General features: G+C 45.1%; 1 protein-coding gene across 1 annotated transcript in view; it reads left to right on the top strand.

The window, feature by feature from the left end:
* The window catches only part of UFSP2 (UFM1 specific peptidase 2), a 218,585-nt gene that overhangs the window by 112,171 nt on the left and 83,506 nt on the right, over positions 1 to 22,908 (top strand). Inside the window, exon 8 of the mRNA XM_086962505.1 lies at positions 32 to 196. Within this exon, the coding sequence (XP_086818631.1) occupies positions 32 to 196 (165 nt within the window). The remainder of the gene's footprint in view (positions 1 to 31; positions 197 to 22,908) is intronic.

The raw sequence follows: 22,908 nt of genomic DNA, 5'->3' as shown, positions 1-22,908 counted from the left end.
ATGTATTTTCTTTATTTTTTATCTTGAACAGATGTTTGTTGTCCAAGGAAACTACACATATCATCATTACATGCAAGATCGTATTGATGACAATGGCTGGGGGTGTGCCTACAGATCTCTGCAGACAATCTGTTCATGGTTCAAGCATCAGGGGTACACAGAACGAGCAATACCAACACACAAAGAGATTCAGCAGGTACATGTATAGATGCCAGTTTGTGGTACAGTGGATTTTTTAAAGAAAGTATTTAGCAGTGTCAGAGCAGTAATGAACCTATCATTCTGGCCTCCTCTTCAGTGATATAATACCCAAAATCCTAGCTTTGAGACTCACAAAACACTGGAAATGAAAACACCACATCAGAGGCATTTATGGCTGTAAATATGTTTTTCCTGAAAAGAAATCTTTTCGAGTCACAGGACAGTGTGACTCTGCCTATTGCTGATAACGCACATGGGGGTCGACTTAGTTGTTAATTGTTTTTTCTCCTCCATTGGGCTCAGATGTGTTTATTTCGTGCTCCCATTGAGCGTCATGTTGCAATCATACCTGGCCAGTTCGGATCTCTCTTCCTCTGTTGGTCGAAGAAACATTGTATTTCACCATCGCTTCTCATTGGCTTCGCGCTTCAGCGCCTGTCCGCGGTCCACTTTTTCTAAGGCCCTGCCTGGGGCTGGGCCCCTCTGGGCCTCCTTCCACTGCCTAAGCTTTGAAGGAGGGACAAGTAACGGACAGAGCTCCATTCCGCTTCTGCCTAAAGTGTCGAGCGAAGTACCCCAGGACAGACCTTTTTCGGTTTGCAAACTTTGTCCGTCCCCAGACCTTCAAGCATTTTTGTGCTCGGCATGTTTTGCTTTCCACGGTAAGAAGACCCTTCGATATCGTCAAAATCAATGTCTTCCATCAGCAGCTGTAGCACACTTCCATTCGGAAGGCGCACCAGACCTGTTCGGGGAACAGATGTCCAACACCAAGCAACTACTAAGGGTACCTGGAGCAGTTTAGATCCACAAGCTGGAACTCAAATCGGACTTAGACGTTAATGAGTCTCCATCTGCTTAGCGCCCTTCCAACAAATTGACCACAGGGTGTACCAATACCCCTACTCCTATCCCTCTACAACACTCAGTACCCGAGTTTCGCGCTCAAGGGGGTCGAGCTTCGGTTTCACAGGCCAAGTATGAGGCCTCTGGTCCGCTACCGCCTCACGACCGGCACCAAGATACAGAGACTGAGTCAAAGGAATCATCCTTAGTGTTGAAGCAGGGCTGTAAGTCACATCGGTCAACTCTGGCACTCGTCTCCAAGCCACCCAAAGTGTAGAAGAACGGTTCCAAATCCCACCCAATGACTTCGACTTCAGCAAGCTCCTTGGCACAGACTTCGGTGGCCACACTCGTCTCCAAGCAACACCTTTTAGCTTAGGCCAGCTCATCAAAGGCGGTCTCTGCATCGCAGCACAGCTCTACATTGCTTCAGCCGACTGCGCCAGGGTCTTCAGTACAGCCTTCGAAATGCCTTTTGATGCTGGACTCTGCATGGAAACCTTTGAAGCTGAGCATACCCTCCTCAGCACCGAAATAAATGGCACCCAGTGCAGCCTCTTCTCTCATCTCTGATGACCAAGATCTGCCTAGCCTTCAATGGCTTCAACAGGAACTCGACTCCAGGAGCCACTGAACTCGCTCTCAGCCTTGGAATGGACATTTTCTGTCTAAGACTGTTCCACTAAGGAGAAGGCCATCAATCCACCTTTGGACCCGTGCCCAAGACACCTCAGCGCCATGTCCTGAGCTTGCCACCTTATTCCTCACAGTCTTCTTGCTGGGCACTGTCCCCCATACATGCCATCCGCCTCCATTCTCACAGGGCCCCATCCACAATGTCCCCTCAGTGTTCCACCTTCTTTAGACTGTGGAGGGAATAGTTTTAGGTCTTCTTACCACCACCATGACCCATCAGGCGCGAATCAACCCTGTAGTTTTACACTGGAGGATTATACGGTGGACCACCAGGTTATACCACTTCGGATCTATATCCAGCTGGGCCCTGTTCACCCAATAATACCCTTGCAAACCACCAGTTGCTGCAGAGGACTGACACTTACCATAAGGTCACTAAGCATAAGGTGCCAGAGGGTGCTGACTTTCTCAGAGAGACCTTATCCCATGCAGAGGTCTACGCAATACCTTCAGATGCTCTAAGGTATGCTTACACCAGCCACTGATATCTTTAAGGACCCGCCAAGGCTTGTGTTATTACATCCAGAGTGGACAAAAAGTTAAAAGCTGCCCCCTCTGCTCGTTCATACATCAGAGGCCAATTGCCACCAGACTCCCTAGTAGTTAACACTGCACGAACCCGTGCAGGCTTGCTCTTCAAAAGACTGGGAGAGGCAGGAAATAGACGCAGCAGCTAAAAGAGTGACAACGCAATTTGCTGCCACTGGCGTATCGCTAATTCAATTGGATTGCTCTCCCGGTGCTTCAGTGCCCAGTAGGACGAGGTTGAGGAGCTGTTAGAACCCCTCCTGGACCAATAAAAACGAAGAGGCCAGGCATTGGTTACTGAAGGGAATACCATCTCCAATTTTACCATTAAACGCTCCCTAGACAGAGCAGAAATGGCTGCTCACAGATTCAATACTGGCATACTTATCTGCAGACACGCCCGGCTGTGAGTTTCTGGTTTTACACCAGAGGTTCAACAACATCTGGCTAACTCACCCTCTGATGGCGTGCATCTTTTCTGTCCTCAGATGGAACAAATGCTAGGCCAATTTAAGAAGGATTGCGACATGGCCAAATTTAGAGATGCCTCACGAACGTTCTCAGGTCAACCATTCCTTCCTGGAGTGTCTCTTCATGAGAAAGCAAAAGCTTTTCCGTCAAAGACACTCACGTCCCCCTTGCCCCCCTGAACAGTAGTAACAATATTCGACCACTTCGCTCGTTAGGGGACGGGTACACAACCAGTATTGGTCGAAACAGAGGGGTAGGTTGCAGCCCTACTAAACAATGACCTCCACTACCTTTTTTTTCCTTTCATCACATGTAGCTGAACAGTTCCATCTCTTTCTCCCCACCTTGGGACAGAGATTGTCTCACAACAGTGGGTTTTGGAGGGCATAGTTGAGACTCCCAAACACCTCACCATAGATCCCTCCCACAAATAGCACATGTCAATAGGACAAAGACCTCTCCTACAAGGGGAGAAGCAAGCACTGCTTACAAAAGTCATACATCCTGTCCACCTCAAACACCGAGACATAGGAGTACGTTCCTACACCTTCTTATACCGCCGGTCTCTCAGGCCAGTCCTGGACCTCAGAATCTGCATTAAATTTGTCTTATTGTAAGCTCTTTCACATGGTGGCAATCCAGGATGACATGCTGCTTCTACAGTAAGGTGAATTCATAACTATCCTCGACCTGTGAAATGCCTAACTTCACATGCCCATCCAAAAGGTGCATCTGTGGTGAATAAACGTTGATATTAGTACTAATTGGTACTCTTCAGCGTAATCACTGTCTCCAAGGTGTTTATCAAGTGCATAGCCCTGGTGGCTGCTTGTCTTTCAAGGTATGGTACGCATGTCTTCCCTTACCTGGACGACGACCAAGGGCATCAGAACACATGCGTTCTGTGGTGAGTAAACTTCGATATTAGTTCAAATTCTTACTATTCAGCGTAATCACTTGCCCCAAGGTGTTTATCAAGTGCATGGCTGTGGTGACTACTTACCTCTCAAGGTAGAACATCCACATCTTCCCATACCTGGATACCTCCATGGCTGGCTGATCAAGAGAGCCATGCAGTACCAGTGTCTAGTGCACACCCTGACTATCCGTTCACTCCCTCAAAGCCTAGGGTTCCCGACCAATGTGGCCAAGTACCTTCCTCCAGTATTTTGCAATTACAATACTGCTGGCACTCTCAAACGTGTAACATCCATCAGCCAGTATGCCAGGTAATAACAGTCTATGTAACAAAAAGGAGTTTGGCCCATGCGGACAGAAGTGGGGTAAGGGCCCAATATACTTTGCAACAAAGAAGGTAACCCACACTTCAAATTATATTACACCATTCTGTTTTGGGTGAACAGATAAACAAAACTTAATATGTTTATCAAGGCGATTATTTGCGCCGTTTTTATTTTTCAAATTTTGTAGAAAAAATGTTTGTGTGTACAGAGAAATCACACTGCCATTTACGTAGTAACCAACCAAGTTTAGCTACACAAATCATAAATTTACAAACATAAACAATATGAAAACAGTGCATAAAAAGTTTTTTGTATACAACAAAGTGAACATATATCATGAACGTGGGGAGGGAAAGATGTCAAATTGTTTTTTCAAAAACATCAACAAACGCAATTAAGCAAACATTTTTCAAACCATAAAGCAATTATTGCCCAAGGAGCAGCCTTTCAATGAATCTGCATGAAAACAAAATAACCTCTCGGAAACAATGTTTGTAAGGTTATAGATTCCCAAGTATTTTAACGTATTTCCAAACTTAGGACGTAATCCTGTTCGCCTACGCGTTTCGAGTTTGCAGGGTATCTTCACAAACTCTCTTCAGGGCCAAATGAATTATTTCCCCTGTTTCTCAACCTATTAGTGAAAACACAAATAATTGTGGACACTCATTATAAATTGCTCTCCTCAGCCCACTAATACCTTCTCCTATGTACAACTTAAAAGTAGGGGAACGTACCTCAGGGGACTTGAGGTAAGAGTTTTTACTCTTACAGTTTGTATGTAAACTGTGTCTCCATTTGATGCCATTATGGCAGAATTCATCTCCCTCTACAACATTATAGCAGGCCAACAAGTACCACATTTATGGTGGCCTGTCACAGGTTTCAGATTCCATTTGGATCTGAGGTCACTCTTTGGTTTGTGTAGAGAGCTATCGGCTCTGATGATTTGTTGTCCGACGCTTGGATTTTTCCTCATTGCAAAAATGGGTTTTTGCAAAGGGAATTCCATCCCCTCCAGTAAATGCCAATTGCGTAAGATGATTTGGCGAAACTTGTTCGTGTGCGCCCCATAGGTAGTCACACAGACCAGTTTTTCCAAATCCTTTTTCTCCTTGTAATAACAGTCAGCACATGGTCATGCTTGCTTATCATGGTGGCACTCATCATCGATATAGTGCCGCATGGCAGGTTACTCAGGCCCCTGTTGTGAGGTGCTTAGGGGCACAAAGGTCTCATGCAGAGGGTTTTCTAGAGAATCAGGTGTTGGTATTTGGGGCTTTAAACATCCTTCTCTGTAGTAGACAAACACAAATTATCTATTGCAGGGACAGCCTTTTTTTCCCCTCAACTTGGTTCCGCATCAGACCCCCACCTTGGTTGCCTCTCTCACTTGCTTGGAAGGGTCCCTTAATCATTTCCCCATTTGCAAGATGTGGGCATCTGTCCCACAGATCCCCCACACGAACAGAGATGTCTTTTATCATACACAATGAAGTAGTCTTAGTCTGAAGAGACTTCACTACTGTTCTGTTTTTAACTGCAGAGCATGAAGGAATAATGCGCTCACTGTAGTTGTCAGCTGCATTTAATAATGTAACATACCCAAGCTGCCCCACATGGCATTTACACTCACAATACATAAGCAGTGTACTGTAAGTGAATTGGTCAGAAATATTTATTTACGTTTTTCTCGGCCTTTCTCACTCCATCTGCTCATGTCCCAAAAGCTGTTGTGACTATCACTCACTTTCCTTCTATCGGCTCTAACATAGGTACGCCAGTCAAAGTTTGGCACTCTGCATGTATTCTCCATCAGATTCTCATGAGAAGTTCCCCAACAGGTGGGACCTTTTCACCCAAATCCCCAACACCCTATGACACTTCTCCTCCGGGCTGCTTACCCTGGTCCAGTTCCAGGGGTCTTACAGTTTGCATACCTTAACCTCCTAAAATAGTGCATAGCTATTCTCAAGGATGTAAACAGACCCACCTATAGATCATGCTACGCAATCAGTTAGGAACAGTTCATGTGATGCTGTTGTGCTACACATGGCGTACATTTCGCAAAGGAAGCTCAGGACACTGCCTGATACTTTCTCCACCTATTGAAAGCATGTCTTAATTACACCTCAATTATGTTACATTTGATGGATGTGTTGCCTTTTAACGGAATAGGCGACATTCTACCCTACGCCCACTTCTAGCCATCACGGTTTTCATAGAAGGCCTTGTTATTATTATTATTATTATTATTATGTTTCTTATATAGCGCCAGAATCGACCCCCAAAGGGGTATCTCCGCGCTTGCCTTGGGAACCGGTCCTGGCTTTTCCCTGTGAGATAGCCCCTAAAGGGCATCCCCAAGGTGAAAGCCAGGCATCCCGCCGCGGGGGGGGGGGGGGCCGTTGTGGAGATTAAGCAAGCTTAATGCCCAGAGTTGCAGAGTGTGAACCCATGATTAGGTCAGGCACCGAAGCGAGAATTATCGAGTCCATGGACATTTGAGCTCAAGACCCTGCCGCGTCGGGAATTGAACCATGGTCCCGGGTCTGACCTCTGCTTCAGGGTCTGCCTGCTCTAACCAGTGAGCCACACTTCTCCTTGAGCGGACCATCCCACCTCAGACGCCTCCCGCTCCTGTTTGAATATTCAACATAGTTTTCATAAGGATTGTGGACCCTCCTTTCAAATTACTTCACTCTTGCTCACTTCAATCTCTTTCTTCGAAGGTGGCTTTCCTCATAGCCATAACTTCCCCCAGGTGAGCCAGTGGGGCTCACTCTCTTCACTTAGAAGAACATTTCTTTTAGGGTCATCATGTTAGAGTGGTTCACAACCAGATCCTAAACGCCTCATCGAGGTGGCCTCTCATATTCTTTCCAATGAAGCCCTTTCATCAGACACATCACCCTTTTTGTGTTTTGCTCCAAACCATATACGTGGTGTGCTATTTTCCAGTGCAGGTGTTGCATGCTGGCTCCCCAAGCATGTGCAGACCTACTATGCACCTATTGTCTGCAACATCCCCAGGCTACACCACCGCTTTTGAGAGGACTGCTTTACAGTCTATGCACAGACTGTGTATCTACAGTTACACATGCCTCGAACAGAAAATGGTATTTACCCTGTAAGCATCTGTTTGTGGAATGTAATACTGTGGATTCACATGCGCCCACCCTCCTCCCTGGTCGCCTGTGTTTGTTGCAGAAGTTTTTTCCTTACTAACGTTATCTTTTAATTACTTTGCAGGGTCATCCTTGCTATATTGCTATACTCCATCTACAGTCTCACCCTCTGTGCAGGAAAAAGCAATCTAACAATGGAGTCGATGACAATGCACATTAACAGCAGTAGACGTAGTCACTAGGTCCAGTGGCTCTATAAGACTTCTGTGAAGGAAAAACAAGTTGTATGCATCCGGGCTCAACACTGGATGGCAGGAGTATGGACAGCATGTGAATCTATAACACTACATGCTGCAAACAGATGCTTACCGGGTACTTAACATTTTCCTTTTGTATCATGCGACTTTGCTGGTCACTTAAATCTTTGTAGCAGAGTGATTAACAAATATTTTTTCACCCTTCGTCATTGCAGCAACTGCAGAACCTCATAAAGGTGGTAGTTTTGCACACCTCTTGGTACTTTGTGCTTATGTCTCCAGTATCCTTTAGCTGCTATAGCCAGAATTTGAAGATGACCAGCAATAGCCATGTTACCTCTGGTTAGTCTACAATTTTCCCCCTAGCTTCCTAATACAGCAGTAATAGTGCGAGCTGACAGGACACCTCCAGAGCTGAAGTGCTGTCCATGGCTTGGACTCCTCTGGGGGTGAACCCATTCTAGCATGCTGAGGACAAACCATGGCGCTCGCTCTTTTCTTAGAACTGACTGGCCCATGTTAAGTTGCTGTTCTTAGAGAACCCTTTGTCAATTGGGCATTCAAAGTTCCTCTTTGAATATTTGGTACTACTACCAAGAACTGCACCTGCGGCAGTTCCAACCAGGCCTATCAGCCTCACTTTCCATGTTCAGCGCAATAGCTTTCCTGTTTGTCGCAGCTTAACCCCTTTGGCTCTCAGTGAGAGGCAGTTATGTGCCAGATGCTCCAGAGCAATCCAATTTCAGAGCTAGTTGATTTGGCAAGTGAGCTGTTGCACACTCATTAGTGGATTCCAACTTTTATGACCACCGTCCTGCTAGCTGTATGAACTAACACCTTTTTTGGGGGGTCTGATGAGTGTGGTAGCATCTGACCTCTTAACCCAGCATTTGATTCATCTCACAACCCTGCTTCTGCTTACCAAATGTGACCTTTCAAAGTTATTGTGCACGTCGGCTCCAGATGTCGCAGAGGAGATTAGAGGTACCTATAGACCTCTTCGGTCAGGAATACATCAAGGAGGAAGAAAAACACCCTTAGCCGTTGGCTGCAGTCGCGGATGGCATTAAGCGCGTGGGAAAGGCAGGGGGCGTGTGGGAAGGGGGTGGAGGTAAATTTAATAATAAAGAAAAAAAGTACCTGTCTGCCGGCCGGGTCCCGAGTTTTCACGGCTCCGGCTACTGCTCTCCTCTCCAGACTCCGGCCGGAACAGGAAGCAGGCAGTCTCCCTCCCCTCAGCCAATCAAAATACTGCAAAGGCAGCGTTGTGATTGGTGGGGACGCTGCTCAGCCACGCGTCTATGAGGACGCCATTTTCTCTATGTTGGCTGCATTGCAGAGTGCGCATGACTGGTTTGGGCGGCCTCAGAGGGCCAACCAAACCGGTCATGTTCACCATGTACACCACTCCTCCCATGTCGAGTCCTGCTCATAGAGCAGCCCCGCCCACAATCAAACAATTCTGCTTTCTCGCAGTGCGAGAAGCGGAAACATAAAATGGTAGTCTTAACATTTTATGTTTCTGCTTTCTCACACTGCGAGAAAGCAGTGGAATGACACTCCTCCGCCCTAGTGAAGGAGGCACCCCTGGTTGGCTGCAGAGGAACAGGCCTTTTTGATCGAGGGCAGTTCCGATCCAACCTTGAGGTCAACCTGGAGATGGAAGAAGTAACGCCTGCTCAGCAGTCTGTGGGTACGGTACCCTCTGCCCCTCCCCACTGTATTGTATTGTATTGTAATTAAACTTATAGTGCGCACAGCTACCCACATGGGGTCTCCCGGCACCAGCTAGAGGAAGAGGTGATAAGGGTCAGGCAGTCATTACTGAGGGAAGAGTAAGGTTTTAAGTTTTTTTCGAAATTTCATCAAGGAAGGTTCGAGTTTCAGTGGTGAAGCTGGAAGAGAATTCCATAATTTGGGGGCAAGACAAGGAAAAGAGCGTCCGCCCATTCTTGTCAGTTTAAAACGAGGAATCGGGAAATTCCCTTGGGACGAGAATCTGAGAAGTCGGGAAGGAGAGTAGAGTTGGACGAGAGACTGAAGGTAAGCTGGGGTTGACCCCTGCTTGATCTTGTACAAAAAGCAAAGTGCCTTAAATTTGATTCTGCTTTCGATGCAGAGCCAGTGAAGATCTTTAAGATGGGGGGGAGATGGGTATCTCCAAGGGACTTTACAGAGTAGACGAGCGGCCGCGTTCTGAACAAGCTGAAGTTATCTCTGAGACTCCACAGTGACTCCAAGGTATAGCACGTTACCGTATTCCAGGCGCGAGATGACTAGAGCCTGGACTACCGTGCGCCTTGTCGAGTCCGCGAGCATCCAGAGGATTTTGCGAAGCCACCCTAGGATGGAAAAACAGCTGGCTGCCACTCTGACTACTTGGTGCCGCATAGATAGTGAATCATCCAAGACGAAGCCGAGATTCCGTATCTGCGTGACAGGCAGGGGTAGTGGGCCCATTTCAGGTGGCCAGTGTTGAGGGCCCCAGAGGTGTTTGTTTGCCTAGGATGACCACCTCCGTCTTATCTCCATTTAATTTCAGGAGATTGGTCTGCATCCACTCTGCCACTTGGCTAAGCCCTAGTTTGAGAGCGGACGGGGCACACGTCTTAGCCGGGGAAAGGGAAAAGATGATTTGAGTGTCGTCTGAGTATGAGTAAAGGGAAAGACCTGCGTCTTCCACAATTCTGTGGCAGTCCAAAAGACACTTGGCTCCTCTGGAACACCATACAGATCCCCTTGGTCCATCACTGCCTTCTAGCCATAGTTGGCACTGAGCAGCAGTTTCAGATGCCCCGCCTTCCAGATCGGCGCCTAAAAACCAACCAAAGCCAAAACCTTTGGCATCAAGTAATTATGGGTTCAAAATGCCAATCGGTGCCTACCCGACTTTCGGTGCTGAGCCGACCAGCACAGTCGACGTCCACCGCTTCGGCACTGAGCGCAACTTCGCTGCTGAAGCTTGCATCAGACCCAAAACCTTTGAAGCAAACAGCGAAGCCTTATTCTGGGAGACCAGTGGAGCCAATACTTCATAGACTTCAAGAGCAACTGAATGCCAGACAGAAACAGGTTCACATCCAGCCTCATACCCGCCGTATCCTTGCCAGAGCTTCAGCACCAATTCCTGCACCCAAAAACCGGCGACTCTGAACATACCAGTTCCTGCAAAGCACTGCAGAAATACGGCGCACCACCAATTCTTTGCCTCTTCCACCACCCTCACAAACTCCACCAGTTTCACCCTCTCCACCACATTCTACAGGTGACCCACTAGATATCTCTTCTCAGGGGTATCCACAGCCTGATACAGCTGGGCATGGTGAGGGACAGGACACTAGGGTACACCACCACTTATTGACCCCTGGGATACCTATAATATCGATTCACTAGGGGACACGTATCCAGATCTCTATCCTGCCCGACCTTCCCCTCCTGATGACTCAACATCTTATCAGAAGTTTATAGGGAGAGCTGCTTCTTCCCTTCAAGTGGCACTCCATAAAGAGCCCTTGGAAGAAGATTTTCTCTTCAAGACCCTTTCCTCCACTCACAGGGCTCCACAGTATGTCCAAATGCTAAAGGGCATGTTATGCATACAGACATCTTTAAAGACCCTATTAGGGCTAGGGTTCTAACACCATGGGGTGCCAAAAAATATAAGGCATACCCATCTGATCCTATTTACATTTGGGGCGAACTTCCACCAGATCCCCTGGTCCTCCACACTCATCGCAAGCGAGCAACCTCACAAGGCAGCAGAGATGTCCTGCTGCCCCAAAAGGATAGCAAACTTGTAGATGTGGCGGGTAAAAGGGTTGCAGCACAATCTGCCAACCATTATTATATCACCAAATCTATGTGCCTTCTTGCTCAATTTGATCAAGAAGGCACATAGATCTTGATCTTTCTCACTGGGACGAGATCGAAGACCTGCTCCAAGAACTTCCAGATGAGCACAGAAAAAAAACGGGCCAAGAACTTGTAGCTGAAGGCAAGCTTTTATCCCTCCATCCACTGTGCCTTGGACTTAGCTGACACTTCAGCTAGGGGTATTAATACTGCTGTGAAGGCTTGCATGGCTCCGCATTTTTAGTCTCAAATCAGACGTTCAACAAAATGTGCTTAACATGCAATTGGATAAGAAACATCTGTTTGGTTCTCAGGTGAACAAAACATTAGAAAAAAATCTAAAAAGACACCAAAAGCAATAGGGGCTCTCCCAACACCTGCTCCCTGTGGCTCTTTGTGCTGCTCCAGCTACTGTGGAAGTTCTAAAGCAACCTCTTCTGACACCTCAACCTCGTACTAGTGCAACATACCTCCCCTTTCGATATTTCCGAGGGTTCTACAGAGGTATCAATTCAAAAGGTAGAGGAAAGGGTGATTCCCCACGCAGAACAACACCCACCACCAAACAATGACTTCCCTCTCCTACCTCCCAACCACATTACAGCTGTCAAAGGTCGTTTACAACATTTCCACATGGTAACCCTACCAGATGGGATCCCACTTCTCCAAGAAGGCGATCTTATGGCTACACTAGACCTAAAGGATGCCTATTTTCACATACCAATACATCCAGCACAGCGCAGCTATCTGAGGTTTGTGGTGGGTGGCGAAAATTACCAGTTTCAGTTTCGGGGGCACCACAGCACCTGGGTATTGACCAAAGGCCTTGCTGTGGTGCCTGCTCACCAACGCAAACAAAAGATCTACGTAATTCCATATCTGGATGATTGGTTTATCAAAGCTAACACTCACCAACAGTGTCAATACCACACTTCAGTCACAATAGATTTGCTCCATCGCTTAGGGTTCACCATCAATTCCACCAAGTCTCACCTTCAACCCCTCCAGCTTCAACCTGATCTAGGGGCTATTATAAACACACTAATAGGCCTAGCTTATCCCAGTACTGCAAGCATCCAGTCTTTGAAGGTAATAATACCCCTGTTTCAACCAAATCATCAACTTACAGTCAGGATAGTCATGTGTCACTTAGGCGTGATGGCCTACTACATTGCCATAGTACCTCATGCGTGTCGCTTGCAGGAATGCTTAGCTCAACAGTGGTCTCAGTCACAGGGTCATTGGAAAGGTCTAGTGTTTATAGGCAGCCACACTAATCACAGACTGCAGTGGTGGAACACCAACAACTTATTACAGGGGTGGCCTTTCCTTGACCCGGTTTGCCACATCACTGTCACAATGGATGCATTACCAACAGGATGTGGTGGACGCTTTACAGAACCTCACAGTACAGGGACTATGGGAGAATAAATAGTTGGGTCTCCACATCAACTAACTAGAGCTTCAAGCTGTTCACCTAGCATTGAAAGGCTTTCTACCTCCCATGATCGGTAAGGTTGTCTTAGTCTGGACAGACAATATGACAGCCATGTACTACCTCAGAAACAAGGGGGAACACGTTCTCCACATCTATATCACCTATCTCAGACCATTTGGCGATAGGCTCGCCATAGCAACATTAATATGTTAGCGGAATACGTTTTTGCCAACCTCCTCAGCATGATGCGGCAACAAGTCCACGAGTGGGTACTCCACCCCCAAGACCTCCTCCCATACGTCCACAAAATGGGGTCGCCTTCTATAGATCTGTTCACAACTGTGGACAACGCCAAATGCCCAAACTTGGCCCCCAGATTCCCACACCCACAATCCAGCGGCAATGCACTATGGATGAATTGGTCAGGGACATTTGTCTATACTTTTTCTCCTGTCTCCTTTCACTCTCCTTCCAATTATGGTTCAAAAGCTCAAGCAAACGTCTCCACACTCATATTAGTAGCTCCCACATGGACCCATCAGACTTGGTTCACAATAGTGCTGGACCTCCAGTGGTTCCCCATGAGAAACTCCTCAAGAAGCCAGGCCTTCTCACTCAGATACATGGAGAAATGAGGCACCCAGATCCCAAGTCTCTCAACCTAGCGATCTGGCACCTGAAGTCATAGAGTTCGGTTACCTCAATCTCCCACCTGAATGTGTAACCATTCTTAAAAAAGACCGTAGACCTACACTTGAGCATGCTACACGGCTAAATAGAAAAGATTTGTATGTTATTGCCACTCAAAACAAATTGATCCTTTTAATGCCCAGTGCAGAAAATTGTCTGTTACTTGCTTCATTTACAACTCTCTGGGCTAGCGTTCACTTCCATAAGGTTACATCTCGCCGCAGTAGCTGCCTATCTTCAAAATATATCGAGGAAGTGCGTGACGATCGATTTGAGACTCGACTTTGTAAAACCAAATATATACAATTACTTACCTGGAAATAAAAAAGACCAGGAGAAAGACATCTATTTTTGTCGCGTGAACCTTGGCAGATTCTTCTTTACTAAACCAACACAATTTTGGAAGATCAGCTACAGACACCAATTTCCTCAATGGGGTTTCTTTGCTTGATGAAATACTAAGTCCTGAAGATGGTCTTACATAACTAACGAGAAAAGACCGAAACGTCGACCAAAGTCATCAACTCCCCAGTTTTTATGTACTGAAGAACACCTTTATACATATGTTGTGTTTGGCTTTCTTCGTTTAAAATTGTTTTTGGAGCTGATGAATTGTAATGAATTGTTAAGTGAATCTTTAAAAACACTGCTTTTCATGACTTTTATTTGTTTTGTTCTATTATTTGTCCCCATGATTTGTTCTTTGTGATTGATTCAAATACAATTTACTTTTAACATAACTTCCTTTTGCTGTGTGCTTTTTCGCCTCTCTTTTCCTGTTCTGAATTATCAAAGAGATTATTTATACTCTGTCCTAAGAAATAATATAATTAATTTTCAAGTAATCCTGTGGATACATTTGGCTCAATTATCTAATGAGCCTTTGATTCAAATTCCTTTAAGTTCATTCAAACCAAGTTGTGAAACAAAATCCCTTGTAGTCACTTTTTACTTAAACCAATCATTGCCCAAGCCTACAAGGGTTTATTGGGTTCCCCACGTCCTAAACACTATCTTCAAAATAGGCAACACGTTTCTTTATTCAAAATGCCAGTAATTAAAGTCTTCATGGAAGGTCTTAAAAGAGTAATTCCACTTCCGGTTCCACCAGCCCTCTATTTAAACCCGTGTATACTAGCCCCCTTCAGTTTCTGTCTTTGAAGATGGCATTATTAATAGCTTTTAGAACATTGGAAAGTTGGGAGATCCATTGAAAACAATGAAGTGCTCTGGGCTTATAATGGCTGGTATAAGCCTGGAGCTCCAACATTCCAATGTTTCTTTGTTCACAGCTCTGGCAGTGAACAAAGGCTTAAGGGAGCCTGAGGGGATTCCAATCCCCTCACTCTTCCATAAGTCTTTGTTTTTTTTGTTAGAACATTCTGCCCTCTAGTGGCAGAATGTTCTAATAGCCTTATAGCCCTTCATAGCTAGGCTATACCGGCTAATAAAGACCCTCTCCCTTGTTAAATGCCCAGCCGGTATAGCCCTCTACAGCGGGCTATAAGGCTATATTATCTCACTCAGACGTGTTAGGGAGCTCCAAGCATTAACCTTAGATGAACTGTTCTTCTAGCTAAACAGAGACAGGTGGTCCTCCGCACCAATCCTAAATTTCTTCCAAAGGTCGTCTGTCATTTCCACCTCAATTAATCCAGCTACCGTTTTTTTCCCTCAACCAGACTCAGTTGAGGAGAGGGCTCTCCATACAATAAACATCAAAAGAGCCCTCAGTTACTACAATGATATTGCTAAAACTTTTAGAAACACTTAACAACTATTTGTTGCTTTCTTACCAAAGGAAACCCTAGATCCAAATCGGGTATTGCCAGATGGTCAGTTAAGTTTATTCAAACATGTTATACTGAAGCCAAATAATTCTACCTACCCCTCCTAGAGCCCAAAATAAAGGAACATCTATGGCTTTCCTAGGAAACATTCAAATATCTGCCATGTGTAAAGCAGCTACGTGGTCTACACCACACACTTTCACTAGCACGCCAACAAGCTAATGTGGGTCAAGCAGTGCTGTACAAGTTTTCATGCAACTGCAATGCCCACAGGTTAGCATCCACTTCTGAGGATTACTGCTTTACATTCTATGCAAAGCATGTGTATCTACAGCCGCACTTGCCTCGAACTGAATATTTTACTTACCCTTTAAGCATCTGTTCATGGCATGTAGTCCTGTAGATTCACATGCCCCACCCTCCTCCCCGGACACTTGTGGCCGTTGCAGTTTCTTTTCTCTTTGTATATGTACGACATTTCTTTACTTACTACTTACTTCTACACTCCATTCTCACCCATCTGTGGGAAAACAATTTAACAAAAGAGCCAATACCCGTGCCCATTATCACCCAGAGGAGGAGTCACTCTACCTCGTGACTCAAAAGACTTCTTTGAAGAAACAACTTGCACACATTCAGGCCCAGCACTACATGGCAAGAGTATGCATCTACAGTACTACATGCAATGAACAGATGCTTACAGGGTAAGTAACATATTCCGTTCAAGGCAAGTGTGGCTGGGGATAATATATTAATTACACATTGTTGACCTGATATCAGAGCATAATTTTGATATCCTTTTTGTCATTTTGTCATTGAGTCCTTACTCGGCTCTTGTCATCCGATGAGTTCAAAATCATCCATCTTCCACATCCACATAATAGAGGTGGTGGGCCTGATGTTTTGTTTATAGAGTCAATGCTGCTTTCTCTTCTAAATCTTTAGTTTTTCACTTCAGCCATATTACGAGATCACTATCTCAACTTCCTGCTCTAAGTTAGACAGCTGTGAATTTCAGGAATTCTAGGCTAATTTTCTAATGTTGAGGCAGACCTACCATCATGAACTGATACTCCCCTGCTCATTGACTATATGTCTGCTCTCAGTTATTTCCATTATGTAACTTATCCTACCCATTCAGCAGAACGTATTTTATATTTAATCTTCATTTCATGGACTCTATCTCTTGTCAATTATCTGTTCCTCTGCCATGGACTGGCCATCATTTGTATATTACACATCTTGTAGTTTCCAACCCTCTCATGGCTGATAAGACTAACTCTCTGAAGACTTCCATCTAACTTGGTTCTGCCTTGGAACCATGTTCTGAACAATTTCCTTCTCTTGGCTCTTGTGCAATTGCTCCTGTTTTTACACATATTTGCAATTTTCTTCTCTTGCTCCTTGGTTCCATCGGAGTGTCTTCATAGGTACCACTGCTGATAAAAAAATATATAATATGATCTCTCATTTCTAAGCAATTTCAGTCCAAACTCTATTCTTCCCCTGCACACACAAATACTTAAATAAGAGGCAATACTCAGCTATCCTCATTTCTAGAAATTAATAATGCCCTTGACCCAATTCAATCTGGTTTCTGTCCTCTCCACATCACAAATTCTGCTCTTCTTTCCATCTTAGCCGATCACAGAGGCCTAGTAGATCCAAGTAATATTACCACCCTGATCTTACTCGACCTCTCAGCATCCTTCAACACACTGTTTCCCATGATCTGCTTTTGCAACATTTACATCTGATGAAAGTCAGTGACCAGTGCTTGAATGGATTGACTGCTACATTCCAGATGGTGCCCAAGCAGTTAATTGGTCCATTAAAGGTCTGATTTCAAACCTTTAGCTCTTGGAGTTTCGTCCATGTTGACCCCACTCTCTTTAACAACTATCTGCTTCTGCTAGCCCATATTATCTGCTCTTTTGTTTTTTTTATCCTAAACTGTATAGACGACACACAGATTCTCATTGGACTTGATGGCCAGTCTTCTTTACACTGAAACTTTTAAACAATACCTTTGCAAAATTGGCTTTTAAATAAATCAGAGCTTTCTTAAACTATACAGATACAAAAGAAATTCTTTGCGGCAGCCATCCCTCACGCCCTCATTCCGTCCCATTCAGTTCAAAACTACAAAAGGTCTATTCCATTTGCTTTTTCTGCATTCGTATGTTATGGAAAATCTGCCCTTTTCTGTCTTTTAACCTACTGTGCTCTCTGGGTCCATTCGATGATCCTAAGCCATCTCGACTGCTGTCGTTATTTAGGTTTCCCACCTTCCCTTTTGCAATGGCACATTGGTTTCCAGTAAGCTGATGCCTGTCTGGCTTTTAGGCTTCATCGGTCCGGTCATATCATTTGAGTCCTATCTTCCTTGCATATGCTTTTGAAGTACCTCTGATAGGCCATCCAGCCTATCAGAACTGGCCAACCTTATATGTAAACAAAAATTTGCTAGTATGCCCCTAATTGTTCTCTTTAGGTTGGGTGACTGCACCTTTAAGTCTGACGTTAGCCAAGACCTTTTGATTTAACTAAAACAAAATTTATAATACACTTATTTATTTGGGCGTTAGCCAGCCCTCTTCATCCATTGGTCTATTACTGGATTTTACTTTTATCTTCTACCCCCTACTGCATACAGCGTGGGGCAGTGGAGCAGGTCACTTCACCCATTGAGTAACTTTACTGTGATTGACTAACTTCTCTTGTTTCACAAGGTGCACATTTACTCTCAATGTAATGCCATTCAATACCTTGGACAACTACAGCAATGTGTGGTTCTTCAGGCTGAAAACAATAGTTTTGCTTTGAAACTATTTTTCATTTTTGATTGATGAGGGCCTGGCAGCTTTCCCAACAGTAATCTTTTGCACAAACTATAGCCAAGCAAGCATTGCCCAAATCAAAAGGGAGCCAGCCAATACCGTACCTGTTTGCTTTACCGATGTTTGTTACATCTGGTAGTTCACATTAGAATTTTGCCTAATATACTGTAACTCACTCTTTATCAGGTACTTTACCACCTGATTTTTCAATGTGTACTACATATATTTTTTCCAAAGAACTCTTTGTACATCTCTCTCTGCTACTGCTATATCTCAATTTCTAAGCACGGGCCATATTATGAATAATCGTTTGTTTTAACAGTCTTTTCACATTCTTTTCCCAGTACCAGCTATCCTGAGGGAAACTTCAGAGGTATCCATCTGCTAGATAGTTCAGTTAGTCATTCACCCAGGTTGGATCACAAATTTGCATGATAAGACAGCTGTAGACTAGTGAGTGCAGGGGGTTTCTCTCAAGGAGGCCTGTTTTGTGTGTGGAGGAGTGGCATGACTGCTTGCCTTTTCCCATACCAGAGACTAAAGGCCATAGGTTGAGCATCAAAACCTGTCCTGTGGGGTTTGAGTGGCCTCTTGTCAGGCATGCGCTACAGACAGACGTGTAGTACATAGCTCGACATCCAGGGGTTTTAAGCCTGTGATGGTCTAGGTACATGCCTTTCCCACAAGATGAATACAAGGCACATAGGTATCATACCTCCATTACAGGACCTGAGGGCTTGCAATGGACAATCAAAGTCTGATCTTCAGGTATAAAGGGAGGTATGCTGCCGCTTCATGGGAGGGCCCCAGGTTGATTGACTTTCAAACAACCCTCAGACAGGCTTATCTGGAATTACCATGTCTGACTACTTTGAAAGAACTTTAGCACCGGGCTCAGTGCTGATTTAACAATAGAGTAGCGTGCAAACTCTAGACATACAACCACATAATACACACTATGACAAACAACTTAAAAAAATATTTTTCAAAGTAGTTGATTTCCCTGTTAGAGTTTTATTTTTTTAATCCTTTTTACAGGGGCCCATGCATTTTCCAAAGTTATTACCATGCCTGACACCAGACTTGCCCACCAGTGGATTTAAAGCATACTCATTCTGATTTCAGGGTCTTGAAAGACTCCTATATTGTTATTTTTCGTGCTACCTTCCGAAGTTGAGAGTGGGAAATTTGCACACATACAGCCTTCCTTGAATGTGGTAGCCATATCTCAGACTCACTCCACAGAAACAAATCCTGATTCCCCCATTACACATTGTCATCTTGGTAGAACCAGAAAGTACTATTGAAAGTTAATAGGGAAGACAGCTGAATGTCTTGTTACTGTCTCAGAAACTTGCGATCGGCCCACAGTTAGTCACCTTAAATTCCAGGCATGCCCAGATTGTTTTCATCTTTTAAATTCACGCATCTCGGAAGCTAGCAATCGTTGGCATTCGTTGACTGTAGAATTACAACAGCTATCCAAGTACGAGATGGAATGATCAATGGAACCATCATTGATTTAATGAGCTATTTGTAGAATCATGTTACTGACCCTGTGTGCTTGCTCATGCATTCCGTAAGCAACAATACAAGTGTATTCTACTTGCAGGAGCAACCAGGTAACCACATCTGCTTGAGCAAGAGGAATCAGTATGCCCATCCTGGGCGACTTTCACACAAAGGCTGCCTTTGGTTCATGCTACCTGCTTTGGTTGGGTGAACAGGATGATCCTAAAGGAACTGGCAGCCCAGTTTGCTCTGTGAGAATAGAAGGGAAATTGAGGACAAGGTGCATCCTTAACAAGACATTTGGGTTCTGTCCACACCACGGGCATGTGCAGTTGGAACACCCCACAAAACAGTGGCTCCGAGCTGCTGCAGAAATGCATAATGAAAGGTGGACAACAGCATGGCATACAAGGCCCAGACCTCCAGGTGCTATCTGGGGCGGATGCTACCCTACCTCATCTATTTTGATCAGACCACTGGGAGTTGTCAGGCTGATTGGACTATGATCTACTGGGTGCGGAGGCACTAAAGGGCCTTCCCTAGCTACCCCTTTGAGTTGGACGGTCGTAGGGAGGGTAGAAACTCTTAACTTGAAACAAAAGCAGAAGTTGTCCAAGCAGCCCCCCTAATAAACCATGTAAAGTAGTCAATCACAGTACAGAAATGAGTGAAAATCCCACCAGAGGCCATCCATTACCCAGGAAGAAAGATTAGATGACAAAAATGCCCATAGCATTGTATCCCTATTAATTAGAATGACGGTAAATAGGTTTCCTTGTTGTATGTGCAACCTCTATGAATGATGGGACATTCCTCATATATCTGATCTTATAGAGCTCTGACTGGGCCAAAAGCTTCAAATGAGCTCTTGCAGGAACTTCCAGAGCAGTTCAGACAACTTGTGTTACCCTAAAATTCCGATGGCATACAACCTGATGGCTAACATATGTATATTTGGTTGTGCCAGGCATCCCAAAGAGAGTTGTGCACACTTTTCTGCTTACACTCAGGAGGCAGACGGGGCAAGGAGGGACACCCCAGGCCGCTGGCGGGAGCCAGGGTTTATGGGCCAGATGTTGGGGGGCTTCTGGAGCTTTGGCTGGGATCCAGTAGGGTTTTTTTGCCAGTACTGTGCCGGGGGGCCTTGACCATCTTCTACAAGGCTGCAATGCGTGCAAGGGCCTACCCAGACCAGCATATAGAATTGAAGTTCAAGACCCCTGCCCTGGGTCAGCATGCAGTCTCACAAAGCTCTGACAGAAGCCTGGTCTGTGCTTTCAACCCTGTTTAGCTCTGGGACTATCCCAAAGCCTCTAAAATCCAACCTGGACACTTTTGACATGACAGGCTGGCAAATGGAGGCCAGATCAAGGGGCCCAAGCCCGGGCCTGTTGCAGCTATGTCCGAAGACCTGTTCATAGTATTTCGCCCTTCAAGAAGAGCTGAGCTATCTCCAGGTCTAGAGAATTCCTTCCTTGTCACTTTGGGACACCACAGGCTGTTGAAATGAGCCAACGTCCAGGAGCCCACACCCAGGGCCTCCAGGAGCTCTGAGAAGGGCTGGTCAGAACGTTCAACTCTACAGGAGCTGGGGGCCCACTTTGGGTCTCTAGATCCCCATCTTTGGCACTTTGTGACACCATGTACTGGGGAATAGAGTCAATGCTCAGGGCTCCAAATCCCAAGCCTACCGGAGCTGACCCCCTTCTTAGCTTTTTATCTAGACGGAGCAAGTCAGCCATTATTCAGCCCGTGGAAGTGGATCACAGGTACCATTCGTAGACACCAATGGTTGTTGCTTCACACCCAAGTCCAGGCCGTGCCAAGCTCCGACTGAGACTTGTCGGAGGTTTCAAAATCGCAGAAGCTGGGAAGCGCTCTCTGGGACTTGTCACCCCATCCTGGGCACTTTGTGACTTTCCATGCCAGTAAATTGAGACCAGACACAGAGTCTACACCCTTGGCCTGCAGGAACTCTGACTGGGACCTGTCAAAACCTTCCACCTTGCTGTAGCCATAGAACTTTTGTCAACAATCCCAGTTTGGGAGTCAGTAATCTTTCAATAGTTTGTGACCTGAATTATGGTCGAAAAACTCTGATATTAATAAAAGCACTATTTAAAAGCTAATTTAGCAACTATCGAAGTAGTCGTGATTGAAGTGGGGACAATTCAACTATTTAACTTAAAGCTCACAGCCTCATATAAATAAAGGTTTTGGGGGGGTAACCTTTTTACCATTTAATTTTTTTAGTTGAGGGAACGATACGAGTTGAAAAAAATTGCACATGCTTGGATCCTGTACCTATGAACAGTGGCCTGTGGATTTCATTCTGTGTGTTATTTGCACCACCTGTGTCTATCGAATGTAGATGCACAAACCCCTTTTCCTCATAGGATGTGGTATCAGATAAGAGGGTCACTTTTGGAGACAAGGCACCAGATGTACTAATATACTTGTCTCAATTTGCAACCAATATTTGTTCAATCAGTGTGGAATTTTGCAAACCGACCTGTTCCGAATCAGAGTGGGTCTCAATCCAACCCTCATTATTATTCATAAGGTGGGCTGCCAATTGCTGCTCACTCCATGAGTGGCTATCGCAGGAATCATGGCTTGCAAGGATTAGATATGTCTTTTATTTGTATTTCAAAAATTTTCTAAATTTTTTGAGAGCTGAAAGTGGTTCGCTGGACCACTGCCTGCTCTCTCCCCAAAACTTTTTTCCCCCGAAACCTTTTTCAGCAATCCCAGCTTGGGAATCGGTAATCTTTCAATAGTTTGTGACCTGAATTATGGTCGTAAACCACTGATATATTGCATATCTATTAAATATTTGGAAGGGACGCCACAACATGCCTCTACAAAATGGCAATTCGGTTTCCAGTCCCAATCCCATTTTAGGAGTCGGTAAAACTGCCCTAACTCCTAAAAGGGATTCTTAAATTGCAAAAACATTGTTGCAGTTAAAAACTCCAATTCAGATTGTTTGCAGCAAAAAAATGGTTCTTACATCTGTCCCTTGGAGCAAAATACATTGGTTTATATGGAAACAGGCTAACAAAAGCAGGTGGCATTTATTCATAACAGCAAGATTGGAAGGCAAATGTATAAGTTACCCTAGCATGTGCAGGACTGCATATGTCTCTGTATGTCACCCAAGTTATGCATCAAGCATGGGCATCCTTCACGAATAGGTGATCTCTGGTCCAGGGGAGATGTGGTGCCGCTTTCAACATTACAACAACGATTTGAAATGGCGGCCACAGAGTTTTTTCGCTATCTGCAGATCCGTCATGCCCTGTACTCAGCTGTACCGAAGGGCACCTCACTCCCTGACTCCTCCCCGCTGGAGCATAGACTCCTGGATGGCTACCTGCCGGAAAAGGCAGTCTCACTTACTTACAAAAAGCTC

The sequence above is a fragment of the Lissotriton vulgaris genome, chromosome 3_1 (genome assembly GCF_964263255.1).
Source record: "Lissotriton vulgaris chromosome 3_1, aLisVul1.2, whole genome shotgun sequence".
Taxonomy (NCBI): Eukaryota; Metazoa; Chordata; class Amphibia; order Caudata; family Salamandridae; genus Lissotriton; species Lissotriton vulgaris.
This window is presented reverse-complemented; position numbering and strand designations above follow the sequence as displayed.